Below are 23,736 nucleotides of genomic sequence, written 5' to 3' on the forward strand. Positions count from 1 at the left end.
GCCCTCACTGCTTATAATAACTTGAGTTATATAGAAGTTATATAGAAGAAAAAAATAACTTGAGTGAGGCTACACTGATATAAGTATAGCATATTCCACTTCTATGAATTTTCGAAAGAGGTCTGAACAACAGCAGTAAGTAAAGAAGTCATGGGAAAAGGCCGGGTGCGGTGGCTCAAGCCTGTAATCCCAGCACTTTGGGAGGCCGAGACGGGCGGATCACGAGGTCAGGAGATCGAGACCATCCTGGCTAACATGGTGAAACCCTGTCTCTACTAAAAATACAAAAAAAATCTAGCCGGGCGAGGTGGCGGGTGCCTGTAGACCCAGCTACTCTGGAGGCTGAGGCAGGAGAATGGCGTAAACCCGGGAGGCGGAGCTTGCAGTGAGCTGAGATCCGGCCACTGCACTCCAGCCTGGGCCACAGAGCGAGACTCCGTCTCAAAAAAAAAAAAAAAGAAGTCATGGGAGAGTTAGGACTTAAGATAGAATTTGGAGAAGCAAGTTAGGTACAGAAACACTCAGTAATTAAACTATGCACTCAAAAGCATAGAAGTAGTGTAAGAATGGCACATCCATTAGAAAAACTTTCCTGTCTTTATGATCTGCATTTTCCACCATGCATCCTACTTTGGAAAATATTTTGGAAAATAGGATGCATGGTGGAAAATGCAGATCATAAAGGCAGGAAAGTTGAGGCCACATAAAAGAGTTTGAACTTGGTTCACTATAAATAGATTTACTAAACATAAAGACAGTTTTTGGAAAGATGGTCTGAAAAGGTAAATAACATGGATTGGTGAGTAGAGAAAGAGTAGGGAAGGAGGGGGAATAAGCCATGGAGTTGCTGTGGCAGTGACCTAGATATGAGAAAAGAAGAGAACATGTCTTAGTGACAGTGGCTCAGAAAAGAGGAAAGAAACATCTTCATGGAAGAAAAGAAAGGCCCTTGAAACAGTTTAGATTTGGGAGATGAAGAAAGAAAATATTGGAAAAAATACACACATAGAAATGTCCACAGACCCTCACAGTGTACTGTGTTCCTAAAACTCATCTGAATGCAAGGACCAGTTTCTACCCAGGCATGTTCCTACCTCTGTGGACCTAACAGAAGATCAGTATTTTCCCAATGTTTTTTTATTGTGACCTGCTGTAGAACACACAGTTACATTAACATACAGGTGAAAAGTAGAGTTTTCCAAAATAATGTTTACCTCACTATATGTAATAATACACTCTGGTATTCTCCATTATTTTCTATTTCATTAAGAAAAATTAATCATGACCTTGAAACAGGTCATTACTCAACATTGGAATGCCACTTGTTTATCTGATACATCCCCTAGGTTTAAGAAATTTATTTCTCAATAGCCTAGATTAAATAGGAAGCTCTAACCTTGGTTTTCTGATTTCTTTTTTAAGTTCAGACTATATTCTAAACAAATGATTCAGAGATAGGTGATCAAGGAATTAAATTGAAAGCAGAAGTAGTAATTTCAACAAAACCAAGCATATTTATTTATTTATTTATTTATTTATTTATTTATTTATTGACAGAGTTTTGCTCTGTCACCAGGCTGGAGTACAGTGGGACGATCTCGGCTCACTGCAACCTCCACCTCCCTGGTTCAAGCGATTCTCCTGCCTCAGGCTTTTGAATAGCTGGGACTACAGGCGCACGCCACCATGCCTGGCTAATTTTTGTATTTTTAGTAGAGGCGGGGTTTCACCATGTTGGCCAGGATGGTCTTGATCTCTCAACCTCGTGATCCACCCACCTTGGCCTCCCAAAGTGCTGGGATTATAGATGTGAGCCACTGTGCCTGGCCACATCTTTTATCTTAAAACACTTGATGAGCAAGCAGATATGTTGCACCGTGGATTACTCCCGTGCTGATTATCAATAGTTTAAGTCACTTGGTGAAGACCTTGGAGTATGATTTCTCCATTGGTTTTAATGCCAGACACTATTCGCTTTTTTATATTAAAGATTGGGCTGATAAATATGGAAGCAGCTATTAATATGATAATATAATACCCTCATATAATGATAGACCTCATCTGTAGAGGTAGTACAATTTTGTTGACTGAGCAAGATCTGGGAAGGCTTTTCTGGTTTTGAATTACAGTACAACTCTAGCCTTCAAGACACAACCTGATACCTTGAGATCCTCTGCTCGACAGGCATTATGTAACCAGAAAGGCTAATAATTTTCTCAAACATGAGTAAGGGTGATAGGGAATGGAAGCAGGGGAGTAGGGTGTGATGGCTAAGAGTACTTGCTCTGAGCTTCCGGATGTGGCTTTAACACTTGTTAGCTCTGTGATCCGAGACAAGTTATTCAACCACTCTATGCTTCCGTTTTCTATTAAACAATATGGGATAATAGTACCCACCTTATGGGATTCATGTGAAGGTTAAACTTACTGTGTGAAATGCTTACTCAGTACCTGACACCTGGTAAGTCTCAAGAAATGTGACTATTATCATCATCCAACAAGACAAAAATGGAGCAAAAATTTACAGTCCTTGGAGCACGGGTAGCTACTGCCAATGCAGATGTATATTTGGTATTTCTCCTGCCAAGAAAGAAAGGTTGAATGTTTCTCATGGAACCACCTAAGGGAGTGTGGGCACTGCTTTTGTTTTTTTCCCCACTTATTATGGAAGAAAAGAGCAGGAAATGTATCAGGGAAAATGGAAACAAAAAAGCAGCACTCTTCTTTAAGGTCAACACTGAAGGGCCATTTTGTAGTTAGAGAGCAAGGGGATGAGAAAAAATTGCTTCAATCAATAGCCAGGATGCCTGGCTCAGTAGAAAATAAGCCAGGTACAGGACAGTAGCTCCTAGTCAACAATCACTCCAAGTCATCTAAATGGCTGCTGTTTTCAATGCTTAACAGCCTGAGAAGATTTACTATCATTTCTCTGTGGTAGAGAGAGCCTAACGTAACTAGCATCACTTTCTAGATAGTATTTAAACCCCACCCTTATTGTAAACATGAAAATAAGAAATTTAATGGGAAATAACTTTCTTAAGTGGGTGAAATATGAAGCAACAGATCTTGCTTCACAACCCAACATGGTTAAATCCTACCATGAACGAATCTAGAAGATAGCTGGTGACTGAGGGAAACTAACAAGCTCCATAGAAGAGCCCGGAGTATGCACCACAGCCATGTGGGAGGAGGAAGAGAGGTAAAGTAGTTTGAAGAATGTATAAAGTGCAGTGTATCAATTGGTAAATGCCATGTGGAGTAAATACATTAGTTTGATCAAGTTCTTAAAAAATACAATAAAACATGAGACTGCTAGTTTTACCCTTTCCAAAGCTCCTATAATTTTCTTCAGAGTCAAGAAAATATTGAGATTTGCATTAGCAAAAGTTACAAATGTGTTAATTTACAAATGTAAATGTGTTACAAAAGTTTATATTGTGATTCCATTTATTATCAAATATTTTTCTGTTTTAAAAAGTTTTTATTGAAGAGTGTTTTGGTGTATTAGGGCTACTATAACAAATACCACAAACTGAGTGACTTAAACAACAACATTTATTTTCTCACAGTTCTGGAGGCTAGATCTCCAAGATCAAGGTCTCGGCAGGTTGAGTTTCTCATGAGGCCCCTCTCTTTGGCTTGTAGATGGCTGCCTTCTCTCTCTGTCTTTTTCACATGGTCTTTTTCTCTACACACTTGCATCCCTGGTGTCTCTCTGTGTGTTCTATCTCCTCTTCTTAAAGGACACCAGTCAGATTAGATTAGGGCCCACCCTGATTCACTCTTTCTAACTTAATTTCCTTTTTAACAACCCTATGTCCAAAGACAATCACATCTGAGCTACTGGGTACTAGGACTTTAACATAAAGATTTTGGAGTGGGTTGCGGGGTGCTGAGATACAGTGAGCCTATAACAAGGAATCTTGAAGGACTATGAGAATTTTCTTTTATTGAAGGGGTCTGTGTCAGTCATCTTTCTTCAGGACTGGACCAGCTGTGACTACTGCCTGTAGTCTTGTAAGGGTCTAAACTTGAGATGTGTGCAGGCTTCTCTCACATGGTGGCCCTTAGGTGTATCAGCCAGGTCTACCAAACTTGAGGAATCACTCCTTACCTTCTTCCTCACTTAAGAAGCATCTCCTGTCTGAATATGATGATGATTTTGTCACACTGAATTATGATGTTTTTATAACATTGGCTGTTCTCTCAGGCTATGTCTGAGGAAAAATCATATATAATGGTATTAGTATCACTAACTATTTTTACCTTTCATTTTTAAAAGAGGACTGTAGGCAATACTGAGCTCATGCCTCAAAGCACTAAAGATTGGATGGCTTATTCTTTCCACTTAGCCTCATTCCATCTAGTATACCTCACAGCAGAATTACTTTGTTACCTTTTGTTGGAATCCTTGATCCTAAAGATAACTCAGAGATACTGAGAGCATTGTATAAAAAATTCCCCATCTGAGCCATTCTGGAACTCCACAGGTGAAACTCTCTTACATCATGGCAAGGTAATGAGATTAGTGTGAAAGACAGTGATTCCTGGAACATTGTTCTTATGCAGTTTTCAAATGAGTCAGCGCTAAAAGAAGTGTGTGTGTGTGTGTGTGTGTGTGTGTGTGTGTGTATATATATATATAAAGGGTGTTCTTAAAGACTTCTTTCCCCAACCTAGTGACTATTAGGAGATATTAGTTTCAATTATCTGTTCTCACATTCCTTTTGGTCTGGCAGGTTGCAGTGGGAGAGCAGAGTCAGTCCAGCCCTGCCATCAGAAGCCCTCTGAACACCACTATAAGGTCAGGCCATCTGGTCTGCTGCAGATCCCACTGCTGACCTTGATATCCTTGTCCTTCAGATGTCCCCCTATCTTTTGTCTCCCAGTTTTCCAGTGGCTCAGATTTTTGACTCTAGATTATATTCTTCTTATGCCTTGGTTTCTGAAACCTGCTAGATGACATCCTATATTATAATATTCTGCCTTTCTGAATCCTTGTTAGTTTTCAGTTACTAATGCTCAATTGATGTGCTGCTTTGATAGACATTCTGGATAAAAGGTCTAAACCATGGTTTTGGGCCTCTTGGTCTTGCTTGATTAGGAGTTATTTTGCCTATTCACCTATTACCAAAAAAGTACCTAGAGCACTCTTTAGAGATTACTTAGTATTTTTTTGAAAAGAGTAAACTCAAGATGATTTCCATAATAATCTTGTTCTTACTTAATTTCATTTCAGTATACTTTCTTGAATAGAATAGGATGCTATGAGGTAAAGTCGCAGCCATAACACAGGGAACCTGTGATCCCTTCTTTAATCTATAATATGGATGTATTCATGGTTTTATGTATCACACATGCAAATGTTATCAGCCAAGTGCGTTAGGGCAAAACAAAAAATGAGATCTACTATTAGGTTGATGCGAAAGTAATTGCAGTTTTTAATGGAAAACAAAAAAAACCCGCATTTACTTTTGCACCAACCTATACACTATATTTTGAACACTCTTTGGATTTTTACCCAGTTAAAGGAATGGTCTGTCTCCTCTGAATTAATCTCAGCAGTGGAGAGTCTTCTTCTTTTTTTTTTTTTTCTTAAGATGGAGTCTCGCTCTGTCGCCCAGGCTGGAGTGCAGTGGCGTGATCTTGGCTCACTGCAACCTCTGCTTCCCGGGCTCAAGCGATTCTCCTGCCTCAGCCTCCTGAGTAGCTAGGATTACAGGCGTGCACCACCATGCTTGGCTAATTTTATTTTATTTTTAGTAGAGACAGGGTTTAACCATGTTGGCCAGGCTGGTTTCGAACTCTTGACCTCGGGTGATCCACCCACCTAGACCTCCCAAAGAGCTGGGATTTAAAATTCATGTTATTCTGTGACCTGTCTGTCCTGCTTTCTTTCTTACTTCCTCATCATTTTTTAATTTATTTCTCTTCTTATGAATTTACCTTCTATATTTTAACTATGACTTCATGCCACTCAGCTCTAGTCATGATAATCTTATTTTATTTTATTTTATTTTATTTTGTCTCAAAAGCCTCCAGTTTAATTGTTCACAAATTTTTTCCTCTTGAACTGTAGGCTTGTAGTTAAACCTGTCCACTGGGTCTCTTTTCTTAGCTATGTTTTAGATCCCTTATACTCAACTTGAACAAAACAAAGGTCACTTTCTCTTCTCAACACTGCTGCTTCTTATGTGGTAGCATGGCTAACTCATCACCCTCAGCTACCTGAGCTAAGAACCAAAGCCTTACCTTTGAATCTGTGCTTCTCCTCCCGTGCAATCTGTCATCATGTCGTTTCTCTAAACCAAGCTGCTGTCATCTCTGGCCTCAATAATTACGACAAACTGCATTCTAATCTTCCTGTTTTTACTCTTACTCTCCTATACTTTATTTTCCACTCAGTGGCCAAAGCTAGACCTTGATTTTTAGTACAATTCATGTAACAGAACCACTGTGGGACCAAAGCCTACTTTACCTGACCCCTGTGTATGATTTTCATTCTCTATTAATATTTTCATCCCTTCACCTCACCCAGCCCCCTCTTCAACTCTAGTTATGTTATCTTTCTTTCTGTTTCTCAAACTTGTTCAGACTGTCATTTACCCAGGGAATTTGAACATCCTCTTCCCTTTTTTTCTGGAACTCTCTTCCTCAGGTCTTCGTGTGGCTGTCTCTTTTTTATTATTCTGGTCTCAGTTCAAATGTAACCTTCTTAGAAAGGTCTTTCCTGATGACCATCTAATCTAAAGTAATCTCTCTCTCTCTTTCTCTCTCTCTCTCTCTCTCTCTCTCTCTCTCTGTCACACACACACACCCCTTGCTGACCTATTCAGTCTATTCCTATAACCTATTTTGTTTTTGTGTCACTGTCTCAGTCCATTTGTGATGCTATAATGAAATACTGAGACTGAGTAATTGATAACGAATAAAAATGTATTTCCCACAGTTCTGGAGATTGGAAAGTCCAACATCAAGGTACGGGTGGCAGGTTCAGTTGTCTGGTGATAGCTGCTCTCTGCTTCCAAGCTGATGCCTTGTTGCTGCATCCTTTAGAGGTGAGGAACTCTGGGTCCTAACATAGTGGAAAACAGAAGGGTATGTTAGCCAAACACTGCAGTAAGCTTCTTTTATAAGTGCAGTAATTCCTTTCACAAGAGAGGAGTCCTCATGGCATAATTACCTTTTAAAGGCCCCAACTCTTAATAACATCACATTGGCAACAGCTGAATTTTGGAGGCATCATATTCAAACTGTTGCAATCACTGTCTGAAATCATCCTTTTAAATGTATTTGCTTACTTTTTGTTCTCTTTACCCACTAGAGCATAAATTCAATGAGGGAAGTAACCCCCATATGTCTTGTTCACTATCATATTCACAGCACTTAGAACAGAACAGCCAAATATAGAGAAGGCATTCAATAACTACTACTTGAATAAGGAAATACATTTCTGTTTAAGTATTTAGTATACCTTTCCTTGCTTTTTCATTTGCACATCCACTGTTCTCCTTTAGGCCTTAATAATCACTATTTTGAGCTATTGATAATGCTTTCTAGTGATGTTCTTTTCTTCATTCTTTTTTCTTGCCAAAGCCCCCTGACTTTACTCTCTGGCTGATATGTTTATAACTTTCTTCATGCCATTCCTTTGCTGAACAAAGAAGAACTTTTACTACCAAATGCATCTTGCCAGGATCAGGGTAAGGGTAGTGATGCATAGGGAGGGTTCCCTGTGTTTGGCATAGGATGAACTGGGTTTATGAAGTTCGTGGGTTTATGGAAGAGGAGTCCCATTCCTTGCTTGTTGCTACATGTGAGTTTAAGGACCAGGGTTGAATATCCACAGCCACTTCCTATAGTCCTACAGCTTCTCAAAAGTATATATTTGTGCTCAAGGATGATGTTGAGTCTTCAAATGCTGTTGAAAATAAGAAGAGGTCGATCCCATGCTTGTTCAAGATAACTAGTTTTCTTATCTGTAAAAATAAGTGTCCTCTCTCATTCCCTGGACCATAAGGAGAGCCCCGGTAGCATTAAAAACATCACTGGAAGAGGAGGGTGTTGAATCGAAAAAGAGGCAGTAAATTAGGTAAAAACTTTTTATTGTTTTCGATTAAAAAAAAAAAAAACCCATGAATGCTTAGCCCATTTCCTTACACACAGTGGACATGTAATGCATCAGTTTTAAATAGTTAAATAGTTGAGTACTTACATGCTACTGTGCCTGATGTTGTGCACTGGGGGCACAAGAGTGAAGAAATAGAAATAACTCGATTATAAGCTAGTAGAGGGAAAAGCCCTAAACCAATTGTCATACAAATAAATCATAACTTCAAAATCCTATATACTTCCAGAAAAGGTCACACAGTACCAAGAGAAAAAGAAAATATCCGACTCTGTATAATTGGGGGAGGGGGTGGGGTGATGATCTCATAAGGCCTTTTTGAGGAAATTGCATGTAAATCTGGACATAAAGGATAAGAAAATGTTATCTGAGTAAAGAACAGAACGAATAGCAGTCCAAGAAAGCAAACAGCATGTAAACAGGCCTACAGGCAGGGCAGAAAAATAGTGTGGGATGCATGAAGAAGTCTAAGGAACTTGGAGTACAAATATAGCATGGGGCAGTATAGCATGAGATAAAGTTGGAGAGTCGGGAAGCGGCTGGATCACACATGGCCTTGCAGCCGTCAACTAGTTGATCTCTAGGTTGGGGATCAATGATCTATCCTGTGTTATGCATCCTTATCCTAATGGCTTATCCTTGCTTCCTTGTTTGCTGTTAAGCCTTTCTAATAGTTCCCTCTATACTTCTAGTCAGAGTCACTGTAATTCTTTCAAAACTTCAGATCTACCTTACTAAATTCGAATCTTAGGGCTTGTCTTTGTCCCTTGGTGTCCAACCATTTTGCTACTGGTTAAGATGGAGGAGAGCACATTTCCTGTGGCTGAAATTACTAGCCTAATCTACAACTCTATTTCCATGGAAATAGGAATTCAGCGAAAGCAAAATGCTAAGACATATTTTAGTATATTTATAAAAAATTGTGTATAATCCATAAGAAATCTGCCAAGTGGAAGCCAATCAGAAGCAAAAACAGAATGTTTTACTCCTTTCCATAAAATAAAGTGTCCTTTTTGTCTTGTATAGCCAAATCTAGGGCCTCTACTTTGAATGCCACAGAAGGATTTATGCTTTTCTTTATAGCATACATTTATTGCCCTGATTTTTGTAATACTTCCTGCAAAGAAAGAATTATCATGCCTCTTTGACCTTTGTGTACCACAACCATTCACCGTAGTGCCTCTCATATAGTAGGTATCTAATATTAGCTATCATGAAACCCCCTCCCCACAGAGCACATTTTTAGAAAGAAGAGACTTCTGCTGAACAAATTATGTTCCTGTTCCCCAGAGTTAGTGGTGAATCAGTTCTGTTCTGTACATATTGCTGAGAGAGGCAGAGACATTAAAGAGAATAGAGGAGAATGCTACTGGTTGTGAAAGTCTATCTCAGAATTATAGGTGCATATTTGCCATAATGTGGCAATGAATACAAATCATGCAGCGAGTCATAAAAAATATATAACATAAAGGTAATAAAATCATAAAGTTACCATATATCGACCACTTGCCATGCATCAGATACTGTGTTAAGAATTAACTCCAAGGTTCACAATAGCTCTGCTAGGTAGCTATTATTACTCCTGTATTACAGATTCAAGAAATAAAGCATAGGTGGGCAACATCTGTCCATAACAATACAGTTAATAATTGATGGGGAAAATGTTAAACAGGGTCTGCCTCATTCAAACTCCAAACAGCTCAGATTCTGCCAAGGACACTCAGTTTTTCAAATCAGTCTAGGTCATGGAGATCAGGGGTGACTGAAAAAAAAAAAAACAAAAAAAGCAAAAAAAAAAAAAACAAAAAAAGCAAAAAAATGAGGCAAAACCTACTGTAAGATGTTGACTTTTTTATTTTAGGGATTGACATAAGTGACCTAATCTGTAAATCATCAAAAGAGTGATTATCACCATTAATGGAGTTTTAAAAGAACACTAGCAAGTAGTGGCTCTGCTACCACAGAAGGAGCTTCATACTTTGAAAAATTCAGTCATGCAGCCTGAAATGTCATGAGTCGCCTCTTCAAAGAGCTGTTCTGTTAGATTTGGTTCTATTTATCCGTCTGATAGTTTAGTAAATGTCAAAGTGAATATATATTCAGTATGTATTAGTATGTGTGTATATATATAATGTGTGTGTGTATATATATATGTAATATATTATATATGTGTGAGACATGTTAGAGCAAGGCCAGCTGAAAGAAATGGTGCTAAATATCTTTAGGAAAGCTGAGGTGCAAAATGTGGTACATGTACACTATGGAATATTATGCAGCCATTAAAAAGAATGAAATCATGCCCTGTGCAGCAACATGGATGCAGCTGGAGGCCATTATCCTAAGCAAATTAATGCAGGAACAGAAAACCAAATACTGCATGTTCTCACTTATAAGTGGGAGCTAAATATTGTGTACTCATGCACATAAAAATGGCAAAAATAGATACTGGGGACTAATAGAGTGGGGAGGGAGGGAAGGAGAAGAGAAGGGGCTACAAACCTAACTAGTGGGTACTGTGCTTAGTACCTAGGTGATGGAATCATTCATACTCCAAACCTCAGCATCACATAATAAAACCAGGTAACACACCTGTACATGTATCCCCTGAATCTAAAAGTAAAGTTGGAAAAATAAAGAAAAAAGAAACAAGCTGAGATGTACTGACTTTGCAACTTAAATTTTGTTTTAAATGTAGGACTTTATTAAATATCTGCTATGAGCAAGTGATATGCACTGAGGATACACTGATGAACAAGAAAGATTTAGTCTTCCCATAAATGTTGCCCCACTGATTGAGATATTCAGACTTAGCTCACTGTACCCCTACATGGATTTCATTAGTCAGGGCGCTACTACTGATTATTCCAAAGTCTAATCAATAGTGAGAACAAATAACTTTATTCTGTACTGCCTTCCCACTCCGATTTAGTAAAGCCACATTTGTTGGCCTTGAAGAATAGTACAAAATGCTTGAACAGTAGTACAAAATGCTATGTTTGGTTGGCTCAACATATATTTTAATAATTTGTGTTTTTTATGTGTGCCCTTCGGTGATTTAAAAAAAGAACTGAGCTCTGAATTTATTGTTTTCATCAAGGAATTTTGTGTATGCAATGGCCTTCATGTACAGCAAGGAGTCACCGACCCACTGTCAGCAAAACATGCTTTGTGAATTTTTTTTTTTTTTCCCAGAAATGGAGATGCAGTTGCACAAATTGCTTCCTGTTCTCTTGGTGTCTGTTGTTAGCAGCAGCATGCATTTTGTATGAAAGCTGGCAGGGGTTAGAATGCAGACCGAGGTCATGGACCTCAGCACAGCTGACTGGCATGTACAGGGATCAAACCTGCAACTTTTGCCTCATTAGCACCATGTCCCCTACTGAGTTCACCAGCCATAGGGAATTGGAGAACTCTGAAGGTTAATTCTTTCTGACCATAGGTAGAGTTACAGCTCAATGGACTAAGCCCTTCAAATGTTAACACTCCAAGCAGGAAATTTTAAGTGGAAAAAAAAATGGCTGGTAGTACAAAAAGGTTAAATGAATTGAAAAACAGGTCTAAAACAGACTTGCAGGTTTTTTAAGAGTTGCATAAAATAGTCTGTAACTTTTATAGAGGTTATGACTCAAACCGTGTTTCAACCATGTGATTGCCAGGAACTATTAAAATAAATAGCACAAATAGGGCAATTAAATATAGATACTAACAGCTTCAAACCACAAGAGGAAATGAGGCAGCTTTGTTTTTAATATAATAACACCCAGGTGAGTTTCTCTGAAATTAGTGCAAATGTCTGTTTTGAAAAGCTGGATAGGGAGGAAGACTGATGAGACTAACAGGTTATGATTATTTCTGCCCTCAAGGGAGTCCTGGTCCTGGTCCAAGTTAATGTATCAGTATGAAGCAGTGCTACTGCTAACCTACACACAGTCAGAAGAGATGGCTTCTGAGAACACAGCCAAGCCACCACTGCCTATGCAACTTAAGATAAACACCATGCCTTCCCTTTACACTTCTAGGTCTCCTGTGACCCCAAGTCACAGCTCGCCTTCAAAGGCACACTGGTTGTTCTCTCCTAGTTCCTGTGTCTTGATGGCACAGTATAGTGTGAAAGGACAGAAAAGTCTCTCTCTGGTAAAAATCCTTCACATGTGAAATGCGCACTTGCAAAACAGAACTGAACAGAGCCCGGCTCTCTGTCAGTGTGAATGGAATATGAACATCAAAATGACCTTCCTGCAAGGAAAGGGAAAAACCAAAAACCACTGGGCACTGCTAGGTGAAGATAAAGCCAATAGGTCTTCAACAGTTAGAGACAAGAATGATGGCAAGGATGTTACATGTGTATTCATTCTCCCATGTTGGCTTGCTGGCAAAAGGCAGAGGAGTAAAGAGTAATAATTTGAAAATAGCCAAGATTTATTGTGCTCTTAGCATATGTGATATTCCAGGAACTTAAAAAATTTCATTTAATATTTGCAATTGGTAGTTGTAAAAGTACAATGACCAGGAAGGGCAGAGTCAAGATTTCAACTGAGGGAGCTTGTCTTTCCTCCACTTTGCCTATACTTTTACTAGGGTGTTCTTTGAAACAACATTGCAAGTAACAACCACGACTCACAATTAACAGGATAACTTGTAATGAAACAAATACAGATTACTTTCTTTTCTTTTCTTTTCTTTTTTTTTTGAGACGGAATCTCGCTCTATAGCCCAGGCTGGAGTCCAGTGGAGCAATCTTGGCTCACTGCAAGCTCCACCTCCTGGGTTCACACCATTCTCCTGCCTCAGCCTCCTGAGTAGCTGGGACTAGAGGTGCCCACCACCACACCCAGCTAACTTATTTATTTATTTATTTTGGATTTTTAGTAGAGACGGGGTTTCACTGTGTTAGCCAGGATGGTCTCGATCTCCTGACTTCGTGATCCGCCCACCTCGGCCTCCCAAAGTGCTGGGATTACAGGTGTGAGCCACCATGCCTGGTCACAGATGACTTTCATTACAGACAGGATCAAACTTATTTGTATGGAATAATTACACAATGACATTACAGAGTGGAATATAGAAACCATAATGGAACAAATAATTGTGAGTGGAAGTGTTTTCCCTATACTGACCTCCTCTGAGAGTACAAAAAAATGAAGGTATATGAAAATCCTGGAATTATGGTGCTGAAAAAGGATCCTCAGAGATCTTCTAGAATACTATGTTAGGGTCATAAAGCGATATTGCAAAGTTCTTATACCTTTACCATGTAGTCAACCCAAATGGATGTTATTAGAAAGTATAATTCTCTCATGTAATATTAAATCTTTTATCTAATTTAATTTACAGAACTTCTTTCAAATAGTTAGCAACCTTCTAGATGAAGAAAACAAGGAAAAATGGGAAGATGCACAACAGGTAAGGTTGGGGTTATTTCAGAACTTAAAATGAAGTTGGCGAAACGAAGTGTATAAAATATGTGACTAAATTAATGGCTTGCTATTTCAGGAAAACAAGATATTTTTAAGTCAGTCTAGGTTATATCCTAGTAATTTTTGAGGAAACAAATGATCTTTACCTTATCAGTCTGGAAGGAACGTCTATACATGTGAAAAAAAGCTGAGCAAGTTTAAGCAACTTAAAACTTTAAGGATTTATTGTGTAATAATTATATGCCTAACCAATAAGTTCCTTTTTTGTCTGTAGACCGTGAGAAAAACAGCACATCTAAAAGTACATATTTCAAATGAAACTATAGAGCTTTGACTAGTAAAACCATTTGCATTTACTATAATGTTGCATATAATATGGATCATAGAGAGAGAGATTAATTTTTATTCAAAGCCAAGAACTGTTAAAATCAGGTCTCATCAAAAATTATGTTATGATTTTAAAAAATCTTCCTGCTATGCTTTATCAGTGTAGCAAGTGGCCTTATTGGTTTGGTATTGTTTATAAATGCTTTGCAATACCATTTGTGGTATCCTAACTGGTATACAGTGACTAATTTTTTTTCCTCTGAATTACAGGAAAAGTGGGTTAGAAGTCTAGAAAGAGGGAAAAAATATGGTTCTAAAAATTCAATGTAAATGTAATTTAACTGGATGTCAAACTTCTTTAGTTTTTCTACTTGACTCTTGTTAAAAATAAGGTAATCTTGAAAAAAAAAAAAAGAATGAACATTTCCTGAGGTTCAGGTTTTCCCTTTATAATCATATTCTGGGTCTTCAGGAGTAAAGTATGCCCTTTATCCTATTATGACAGGAGCTCTAAAAATAATCCAGTGTGGGTCTACCTCATCATTAGGTATAAATTTCATGCATCTGGACATAGCCAGAAAAAAAAATTTATTTTAATACTTTAAATCTATTTTTTTCTACCAATTCGAGTTACATATTTGTCCTTGACTTTCTTCTAGAGGACAGCCTCATTCACTCACTGTAAGAAGATGGTGTCTTTCCTTAGAATACAGCTGCAGAGGCTAAGTACATCTTTCTAGAATGCTAGAGACTATTAATTATGGATATATTTAGAAGAAATATATAATATCCTATTTAAAACAAGAGTGCAGTTCATCAGATGCTGTTGTTTACTGTGAGGTCCTAACTTTAACGAATAATGAATGGTGGCAGAACTTCTTGTCAATGAAAAATCCTGAATCCATAAACCATCTATTTCCTTGAGATTTTGAGTTAGCTATATTCTTATATTTAAAGTATTTTTCCCAATAATATCCTTAATACTGTTTTTGAAATAACGATTTGAAACTGAAAACACAAAAACAACCCTGTTCTGTAGCTTTTACTAAAAGGTGGTGTCATAAATGCAGCCAGGTGGTGAATGGGTCTGTTGAGTTTGTGGCACAAAGGGTGAACTTTGTGGAAATAGGTACTGTTTAAAATCTATCAAAGATAATCTTTGTGGGTCTCCTTATTTTTGAGTAATAGCCTTAACAAAAGTAAATATAAAACAGAACTCTGTGTACGTTTGGAAAATGAGCTGAGTAAAATGGTGGCTATTGACATCGGAAGATTTTTGCAAACAAAATTTACTCTTTTGAACGGTCATTTCGGAATTTGTTACCCATCAGTTCCAGTTACGAAGGATAAAACTATGTTTAGATAAATCATTCTACTAAAAACGTAGCATACTAAAGTAAAAAAACAAACACACACACACAAAAACTACTTTCTATATAGCACTGCTTTACACTCTACCCATATGGCTGGAGTTGACAAGTCCAGTTTAGTCAAGACAAGTCATTTTAGTCATGTATTATGTTTGACATTTCTTTATTACATTGAAAATTCGTATGTCTCTAGAGCGAGAGTGAGCAAACTGCAGCCAGTGAGCCAAATCCAGCTTGAGGCTTATTTTGTTAATCATGTTTTGGAATATAGCCACACCCATTCATTTACATATAACCTATATATGGCTGTTTTGGTACAACAAGGAAAGAGTTGAGTTTACAACAGAAACTTCATGTCCTGCAAAGCCTAAAATATTTACTATATGCAAACAGAAAAAGTTTGGCAACCTTTTATAACCTGCTCTATAACATTTTTTGACAACACTTGGAGAAATATAAACAGAATATTTAGTCAACCTAAAAAACCTCTCCACCAAGGCAGAACAGAAAGAAAACACATTCATTATTGAATAAGCAGTAAACCAGAATGTAATGTGTATCACAGGCAATCCGCTGACATTACAAAGACCCTATGACACAGCCTAGCAGTGTCCTCAAGGTAAATAGTAACTAGTTCTGGAGAGGACTTAAGAGCGCCCTTTGTCACACACAGTTCATCCTAAATTCACTTGGTCATTGGCGGTGACCATCTTGTTACTTAATTGGCCTTATTCAAAGAAGAAAATAACCTCCTTATGTCTTTATGACTAGAAGCAATTTTGCCACTTGAAGCAAAATTCAAGAGGCCTCTGAAGTTAGGCTTCTACCTTTCACAGAAACTGAGAAAGAGGGGCACTATCTTTCTGTATGTTGACCTTGCAAAGAGAGACATTCCTGGATCTTTAAGCTGTAGGAGACTGTTTAGCTTTTAAATAAATTGATATGCATTTCAAAGAGAAAAAGTGCTTACAGTTACTAGATTTCCAAAAGTAAATGCTCTAAGAAAAGGGGGAAGAGAGTGGGGTTGAGGGAGAGAGAGCCTCTTCCCATATTTTCAACAGAAAAAAATAAGCCTCTTATTTTAATTTGTATTCATACTTCCACTACACATACTCATATACATACATACCTATACAAAGATAAGGGGAAAATGCAGCAGTAGCAGGAAGCCTTGGCGATAACAAAAATCTTAGGCACATTCTTGGAAGTGGGATGATGGACTTTCGAAATATGTGTTTAATGACTGAAAGTGAAGCTAAGCGATAGGTTTTATCCCCCAAATCTTTCTAAAATTAAAAGTTGGAACTAACTCAGCTATACATGTTTAAGTTAATATCCATCATTCATGTCTTCAAGTATATGTGAGTAAATATACTGTGGATACTGTCTGATTTTTCGACAGGCACAACCGCAAGCCCCTTTGAAATACACATATGCCTGCTGTCACTTTCAGCTCTGACTATATGCTTTTCTGCTATTCAGAATGCCTTTTCATCTTCTGCACTAGTCTTTGCGATTACAAAGCAGCTAGAACTCTCTAATCCACTTAATTTTCATGGCTAGAAAATGCAGTGGTGCTGAATGGACACGAGAAATTAACTTGACTTCAAAAGATTTTCTCCTCTAAAGTGGTTATGTAATGCAGGCTGACTTTATAAGCTTTATGGGTTATACACGTGAAAATTCATGTGACATTTTCAATAGCCTTTTTGTTCCAAACACTATGAACTATTGCCACAATCATGGTTGCCAAATAAAAAAAACCACTCGTCCATTTGTACTGTGTGAGGTTCCATGATGTTGAAAGAAACACATGGACCATGGAGGCAGATGGTCCTGTAGGTAGGTAGGTAGATAGGTAGGTAGATGGATAAATGGATAGATGCATAGATGGACAGTTAGATAGGTAGGTATTGCTCAGCCACTATTAAAGATACAGTATAGCCTTAGGTATGCTGTTTAACCTTCTTGAGGTCTTTCTTCTTCTTTCCTAAAATAGGAATAATAATCCCACAGGTGTGTTTTGTATTTGTTCATGTAAAGCACATTCACTAGAGCTATTAATATTATTGTAATATTAAAATTATTACCATTATTCTTACAGTGGACATTATAATCATTAAACAATAAATGTTTCTCTCAAGATATTTATTATTATGCAATAACTTAATAGTTTGTAAATATCTTCATGGTGGCAATATTAACTGTTTTTCCTCTTGTGTTCCTCATGTAGTTGCCAAGTTAAACATGTAAAGAGCCCAATTTCAGTGTTCTATGCTTTTGTTATATTTTAGTGATGGAAAGAGTTCATCAAAAGAAAAGTCATGTATTTTCTGAGGAGACAGTCTGTTAGATATTTTGAGTTCCCTTAGATTTATGAGGGATTAATCACTACATCATCTTACTTCCAAAGTTCTTCCCATGTGACATCTGATGTCATTCTCAACTGTTAATTTAAAAAATACAACTATAGGCAGCTGTAGATTTTTCTGAAGTAAAACAAAGCTCATTTGTGATTTCATGTAGGTTTTAAAAATTTCAATTATATATGCCATTGTATGTATCGATTTTTTATTCCATGTAACCTTTGCTTATTTTTTCTAGATTTATCCAGGGTCAATAGAGTTAATGCAGGTGATTGAAGATTTTATACACATTGTTGGAATGGGGATGATGGACTTTCAGAATTCATACTTAATGACTGGAAATGTAGGTAAGAAATAGGATTTTCCCCAAAAAACTTTCTGAAATAAATTTGCAAGTATCTGCACCATACGTTTCCAAGTATAATATTCATTATTCATATGTTTAAGTACATGTGAGCAAATATATTTCGAATACTTGGTGTCTGACTTTTAGATAGGCCTAAACACATTGCATTATATATATATACACACATACATACACACACACACACACATATTTCTATTTATCTTCATGCATTTGTATGACTGCTTGTAGGCCTATTTGCGTGTGTCTTCACGTGTATATGCAGGATAATATGTATTTATTTTTTCATTCTGCCAAATGCTCATTGCTATCCAATCTAGTTAAGAATGTGTATGTGTATGTATACACACTAGTAATTTTGAAAACAACATGTTAGTCTTTATGCTCTTCCATACATTGTTCTTGAGGATGCCGAGTTACTTTCTCACTGGTTGTCCCAGGCAGGTGCTGAATCTGTGTGTGGTAGAACATTGAGAATACCTTCCAGGGTTAGGATGATGGTGCAACTGCTGCCACTGCAGTTTTTCTGAATATCTTCCAGTACACAGTGGATCTCTCAGGTCCCTCTGTAGTGGACTCTGTAATGCAACAACCATTATATTAACCAAATGACACATTTCTCTTTGTGGTTAAAAATTAACAAGCGCCAAGAAATAGTCTTCTTAATGATACACATTGAATTGACATAGGCTTACAGTTTTCTCATTTCTTTAAAGCTTCTTCTGATAATGTTACTGTGATTCAGAATTATTTTCTTTCATTTGTCATACTTTAATACTCTTAACATAAAAACCACTGAACTATACATAGTAATGTGTTTAAATAAACATATGTTGCCCTATATTCATATTCACAGATAACTATGCTTTAGTTTCTGGATTAGGAAGAGACTGACTTTGGTGGGGCAATTAACTAGGGAAGTTCAACTGGTAGAGAACATATTTTTTTTTTTATGATTAAGACTTTTGGTGGTTCATTTTATACTTAATTTCTTCAGAAGGTACCTAAGTCCTGCAGGGACTCATTTTATCCTGGGATATCTTCACCAGGGTGACCTCAGATTACAATAGGTTACAGTTAACTACTGATAATATTCTTCATTTGAGGAAAGTCTATGTAATGGATACTTCAAAGGTCTGGAGACGTTTTGGAGCCCATGTATCCTCTTCATCCAGCACAGGCCTTATCAGTGAGTTTAACATCTTAATGTATCTTCTGAGCCTGTTGGAGGGCCTACACTTTTCTCCAGAGTGGGTGTCCAGCAGCTTGTGCCAGTTCAGTAATGGAGGAAGCTGTCCCTTCTTATGGACAATTAGAGTAAAAAGAGACCAAAGGTGGTATCTTTGTTGAAAGATAAATTCAGAAATCAGAGAAATTCCCAATTAAATGTCCATTATAAAAATGACTGGGCAGATAAAGGAAAGAAAGTTTGTTGGAAAGGTATATCATGTCCGTGGAAAAGGTTTAGCAATCACAGCTATGAGTTTTAAGGCACATGGAAGGAACCTAGCAAGATTCCAGGGATGCTAGTCACCCAAATCAGAACCACTTTCCCAAGGGAAGGAAATGAGTTATGAAGGGTCTTGGGGCAGATTGGACAATTGGTAAAGTAGTTTCTGAGTTAAAATGAGATAGAAAAACAAAGAACTATTGTTTTCTGCTTCTTTTTGTAAATGTTAATGTCTACTTCTAAAAGGTATTGCTAATTAAAAGGATGATCAGATCAATACATGGCATTTGTGCAGAATGTGTTTAGAAAATAAGAAAACTGTAAAAAAGCCAATCACAGAGTCTAGCAAACTTAAATTGGATTTAAACTTAAATTTGGATTTATGTTTCAGAATCACAGCATATCACATTCTCTATAGCACTAGTATTACTGGATATAAAAATTTCACAAATGTCCATAAATTGCAATCATTTATTCATCTTTACTTTTCTTTGACTTACAAAGTTTGTATATTTGAAAATATTGTGTATTTTTTTCACAGTAAGATTATGTTATCTAGGTTTGCCTTCTTCCCTTAAATGTGATTAAACTTTAAGAGGTATATTAAGCATAACTCAAAGCAATCGAATGCTGCAAATAAAGTCAATATCGTCCTATATTGTTGTCCATCTTGCCTGAGGATAGTGTGATTGTTCTGCCTTCTGATTGTTTATATAGCAACACTTATCCATATTAAAAGTTATGTTCTGTGAGTAAAAATTATAAACATTGTTTATACTGACTACCCAAAAGACATCTTATTTATTGTTGATTTCCTCAAATGTTAGCTCAGGGACTGATTGACACTGTAGTTTGGTGACTAGAACTGAGGGTTATGCTCCATAGTATTCAGGAGTTTTCCAAATTGCATACACTAGTATCAAATTAAGTAATATGAATAATGATCTCTTACTATTAATACTTTTTATGTTACCCAATTTGATACTATATATGTAAAACATTATAATGTTATGTCTCATATTTCCAGTGTTTTTGAGCATGGACATGAATAGAGACTATTTTACAGTAGAAAGTTGTGAAACATGTGAGTTGGCCCTCATTCTGTCTTACATTCTAAGTCCAAAGATTAATTATCCAACAGTCTGCTCATTATACTGAGCAGACATGTATGCAGGAACACAGGCATGTACACAGCATGTGAGAAATCAATAGAGACTAAATAACTAAGAAAGTTTATTCCTTATGGCCATTTTCTTTAGAATGTGTTGGATTAAGATTACTTAAAGAACTTCAAAAATCATAATGTATTTTAGAGAGATTATAAATTATTTTTTCATAAAGTCTATATGTATAGCTACTTTTCTGGACTATAGATATATAGTCACTTTTCTGGACTATAGATAGTAAACTCCTGAAGGAAGAAAGAGTTGAACAGTCCAATATAAATGCCAAAAAAACCATGCAATTTAATAAAAGACTCTCAGAACCAATAGATTATTTTATTTCAACTTTAAATATAGTTTTAACATTTCTGTTTTCTAGTTACTGGATTAAATAGAATGAGTTTGAAGCAGAAGCAGTGCTATTAGAGGCACATATATAGCAAATAGAAAAGATGAAATGCTGGAACAATAATAACAAAGAAATACTTTTTCCTTATTGTCATTTCCTATAGAAATGACAACTCATGTCTCACGTTTGAGAGCATTAGTTCTAAGACTTAGGACAATAATTCATATTTAAAAGCATGGCCTTAATTCATCAAGATAAAAGTTCCTAGAATCTGATTAAAATCTCAGAAAAAGGAGTGACATATTTTAGAAAGACTTTCTTCAAAAATAGTTCAAATGAAAAAGTTTGAAGCTTCTTTTTTTCTGAAAAATGTCCCCATCTGTATCAGCTTTTGATAAGGGAAGTGCTCTTATATGATAAAAAAAAGTCTATGAACATTTTGATATATATGCGTGCATGTACATTTTTGTAGGGAGAATGTTCATAGCTTTGATCTGTTTCTTAAAAGATTTATGATCTCAAAATGTTTAACAGAGGTTTGGAAGAAAATAATCTACAAATAAGGATTTCAAACCAATGAATTTATAAAATAATAAAGCTTCAATAGAATATTTAGTTTTCATTTTTAAATACATATATGACATTTAAAATAGACACATGAAAGTTGTAACACATGAGTTAATGAACATTTACTAAAGACTAAACGCTCTACTAGTTTATATAATTACTGTGTAAATGAATGAATGAATGTCTATGAAAGATTTCAATTTTCAATATGCCTCTTTTTAAAAAAATTATATTTGAAATGTTTTAACTGTCTGCATAGGTAAGTGGTTTTTGTTTTAGGAAAAGCATGTGACTTTTTCAATATATCAATAATTTAAAAAATGTATAAGTATCAATTAGGTCTGGAGGGCCATATCTTTATATTATTTAATATGAAACATTTTTAAAAGGTTATTTTTTCAACAAGACAAAGTAATTTTTCAGTGAAAATATTATTTGAAGATTTACTTCAACTTGCTTTCTATACTTTTCCTCTAAACATTTTTCCTTAAGTACGTTGCAGTCCTATTTCTCTTATTATTTTCCTGAAACTCCTATTTGAAAGGAAACTCTAATTGCTGAATAAATCTCCTCCCATTTTTCACCCTTCACATCCTCTGTGCTTTGCTAACCACTCTCTTTCTTGATACTGTTCATTCCTTTAACATTTTTACATTAAATACAGTATAAAATATACTCATATGATAAATTTAAACTCATGGCTTCAAAGTATTTGGATTTCTTTTGAGATAGTAGCATAAAACAAATAACGTGAAGCCCTGAAAAGGATAAAGTACATTATTTTGAGGTCTAGCTGTTTGCAGTTCCAAATACAAAATGGAGTGTATGAGATCTGACATAATTAGAATGACAAGGCAAGGGAATGGGACTATATTGTTCTAACGATTTGTCCAAAGTTACAGTGATGATTTATAGTTTTTGTTACATTTTCAGTTTTTTAAATATTTTTCACAATAGCTTCAGGTAGCATGTTACATTTCCTTTTATTGATAAGAATATCCTATTCTTTAGAAATTGTGTTAGTTTAGAACCTAGAACTAGAATTGCATTCATTGAACTGAATTCAAGGAAGATCAGTGATGTGTCAATGTTACTCACCCATTGACTACGTTCAAGTACAAACAAAAAGAATTTTTCTCTTACTATAAGCAAAGCCTTTGCTAAGTGATTCAGGTCATTAAAATAAATGACTAATCTTCTAGCCTGCAAGTAAATTGCAGTCTAGTTGTAGACAGAAAAGAATTACATCAATAAATAAACATCAAATACACTTTGATATGTGTCATATAAGCCAAATGTTAGTACTTTATTCCCGGAGATGTTGTTCTGTGTAAGGATCAAGAAAAACTTCTTAGAGAAGGAAGAATTCAATGTAGACTTTGAAGAATGACTGAATTGTTGATAAGTCAACATAAAGAAGAGCAGGTAGCAAATAGATGGTTACAGTCCAGAACATTCTGTTAGCAAAGATGATATAGAGATGTCAAAGTTGAAATTGTGCTTGGGGGAAAAGTGGTCTATTTTAATAAAAGCACATATGTATAGAAGTGAAGGAAGTAAAATAAAATTGGAAAGGCAGGTCGATACATGGTTCTGAATTCTAAAGATAATAGGCAGTCACTGAATCTTTACCTGATAAGAGTTGTGCTTTGGGAGAACATGTGTAAGATGAGAAAATGGAATTGATTGAAATTGGGAAGCACCATCAACATAGTGAGTCCAAATGTAGAAAGAAGGCTTTTAATAGTAATTCATGTGGGAGACAATGAAGACAGGAATTGCTGGTGGTAAGAATAGGAACTGACATGTGGGTATGAATTTGAGACTCTGTCTGAGGCTAGAATTGATAGGATTCCATAACTGACTGGGATGTGAGAGAGAATGGAGGGATTGAGATTAGGTTTATTCAACACACATTTGTGAGTATTTTTGACATATTAATATTTAGACAAGTATAGCCCTCAAGTGGAAAAAATAAAATGAGAACTTGGATTTTATTAGAGGAGTCAAATCTATAAATACACATTTGGTGATCAACTGCATAAAAGTGATAGTTGAAGCCATGAAAGTTTTTTTCAATTATCAATACAATAATAAGATAGAAGAGACGTAAGGTGATATCTACATTAAAAACAAAGAATCAAAGTTGGTGTCAGAGTAATAATGGTTAGAGGTAGTAGGTATAAGGAGTTCCAGAACAATACAGAGTAAAATCAGTGTCCTATAATTAATAAA

The 23,736-nt window shown here is 36.2% G+C and overlaps 1 protein-coding gene across 3 annotated transcripts in view; it reads left to right on the top strand.

Annotated features, from left to right (window-relative positions):
* Positions 1–23,736, top strand: part of ADGRB3 (adhesion G protein-coupled receptor B3) — a 734,436-nt gene that overhangs the window by 345,708 nt on the left and 364,992 nt on the right. For all 3 annotated transcript variants that reach the window (XM_008013603.3, XM_073006121.1, XM_008013605.3), the window contains 2 exons: positions 13,463–13,531; positions 17,847–17,955. In XM_008013603.3, the coding sequence (XP_008011794.2) occupies positions 13,463–13,531; positions 17,847–17,955 (178 nt within the window). The remainder of the gene's footprint in view (positions 1–13,462; positions 13,532–17,846; positions 17,956–23,736) is intronic.

This window comes from Chlorocebus sabaeus, chromosome 17 (assembly GCF_047675955.1).
Source record: "Chlorocebus sabaeus isolate Y175 chromosome 17, mChlSab1.0.hap1, whole genome shotgun sequence".
In the NCBI taxonomy this organism is placed as follows: domain Eukaryota; kingdom Metazoa; phylum Chordata; class Mammalia; order Primates; family Cercopithecidae; genus Chlorocebus; species Chlorocebus sabaeus.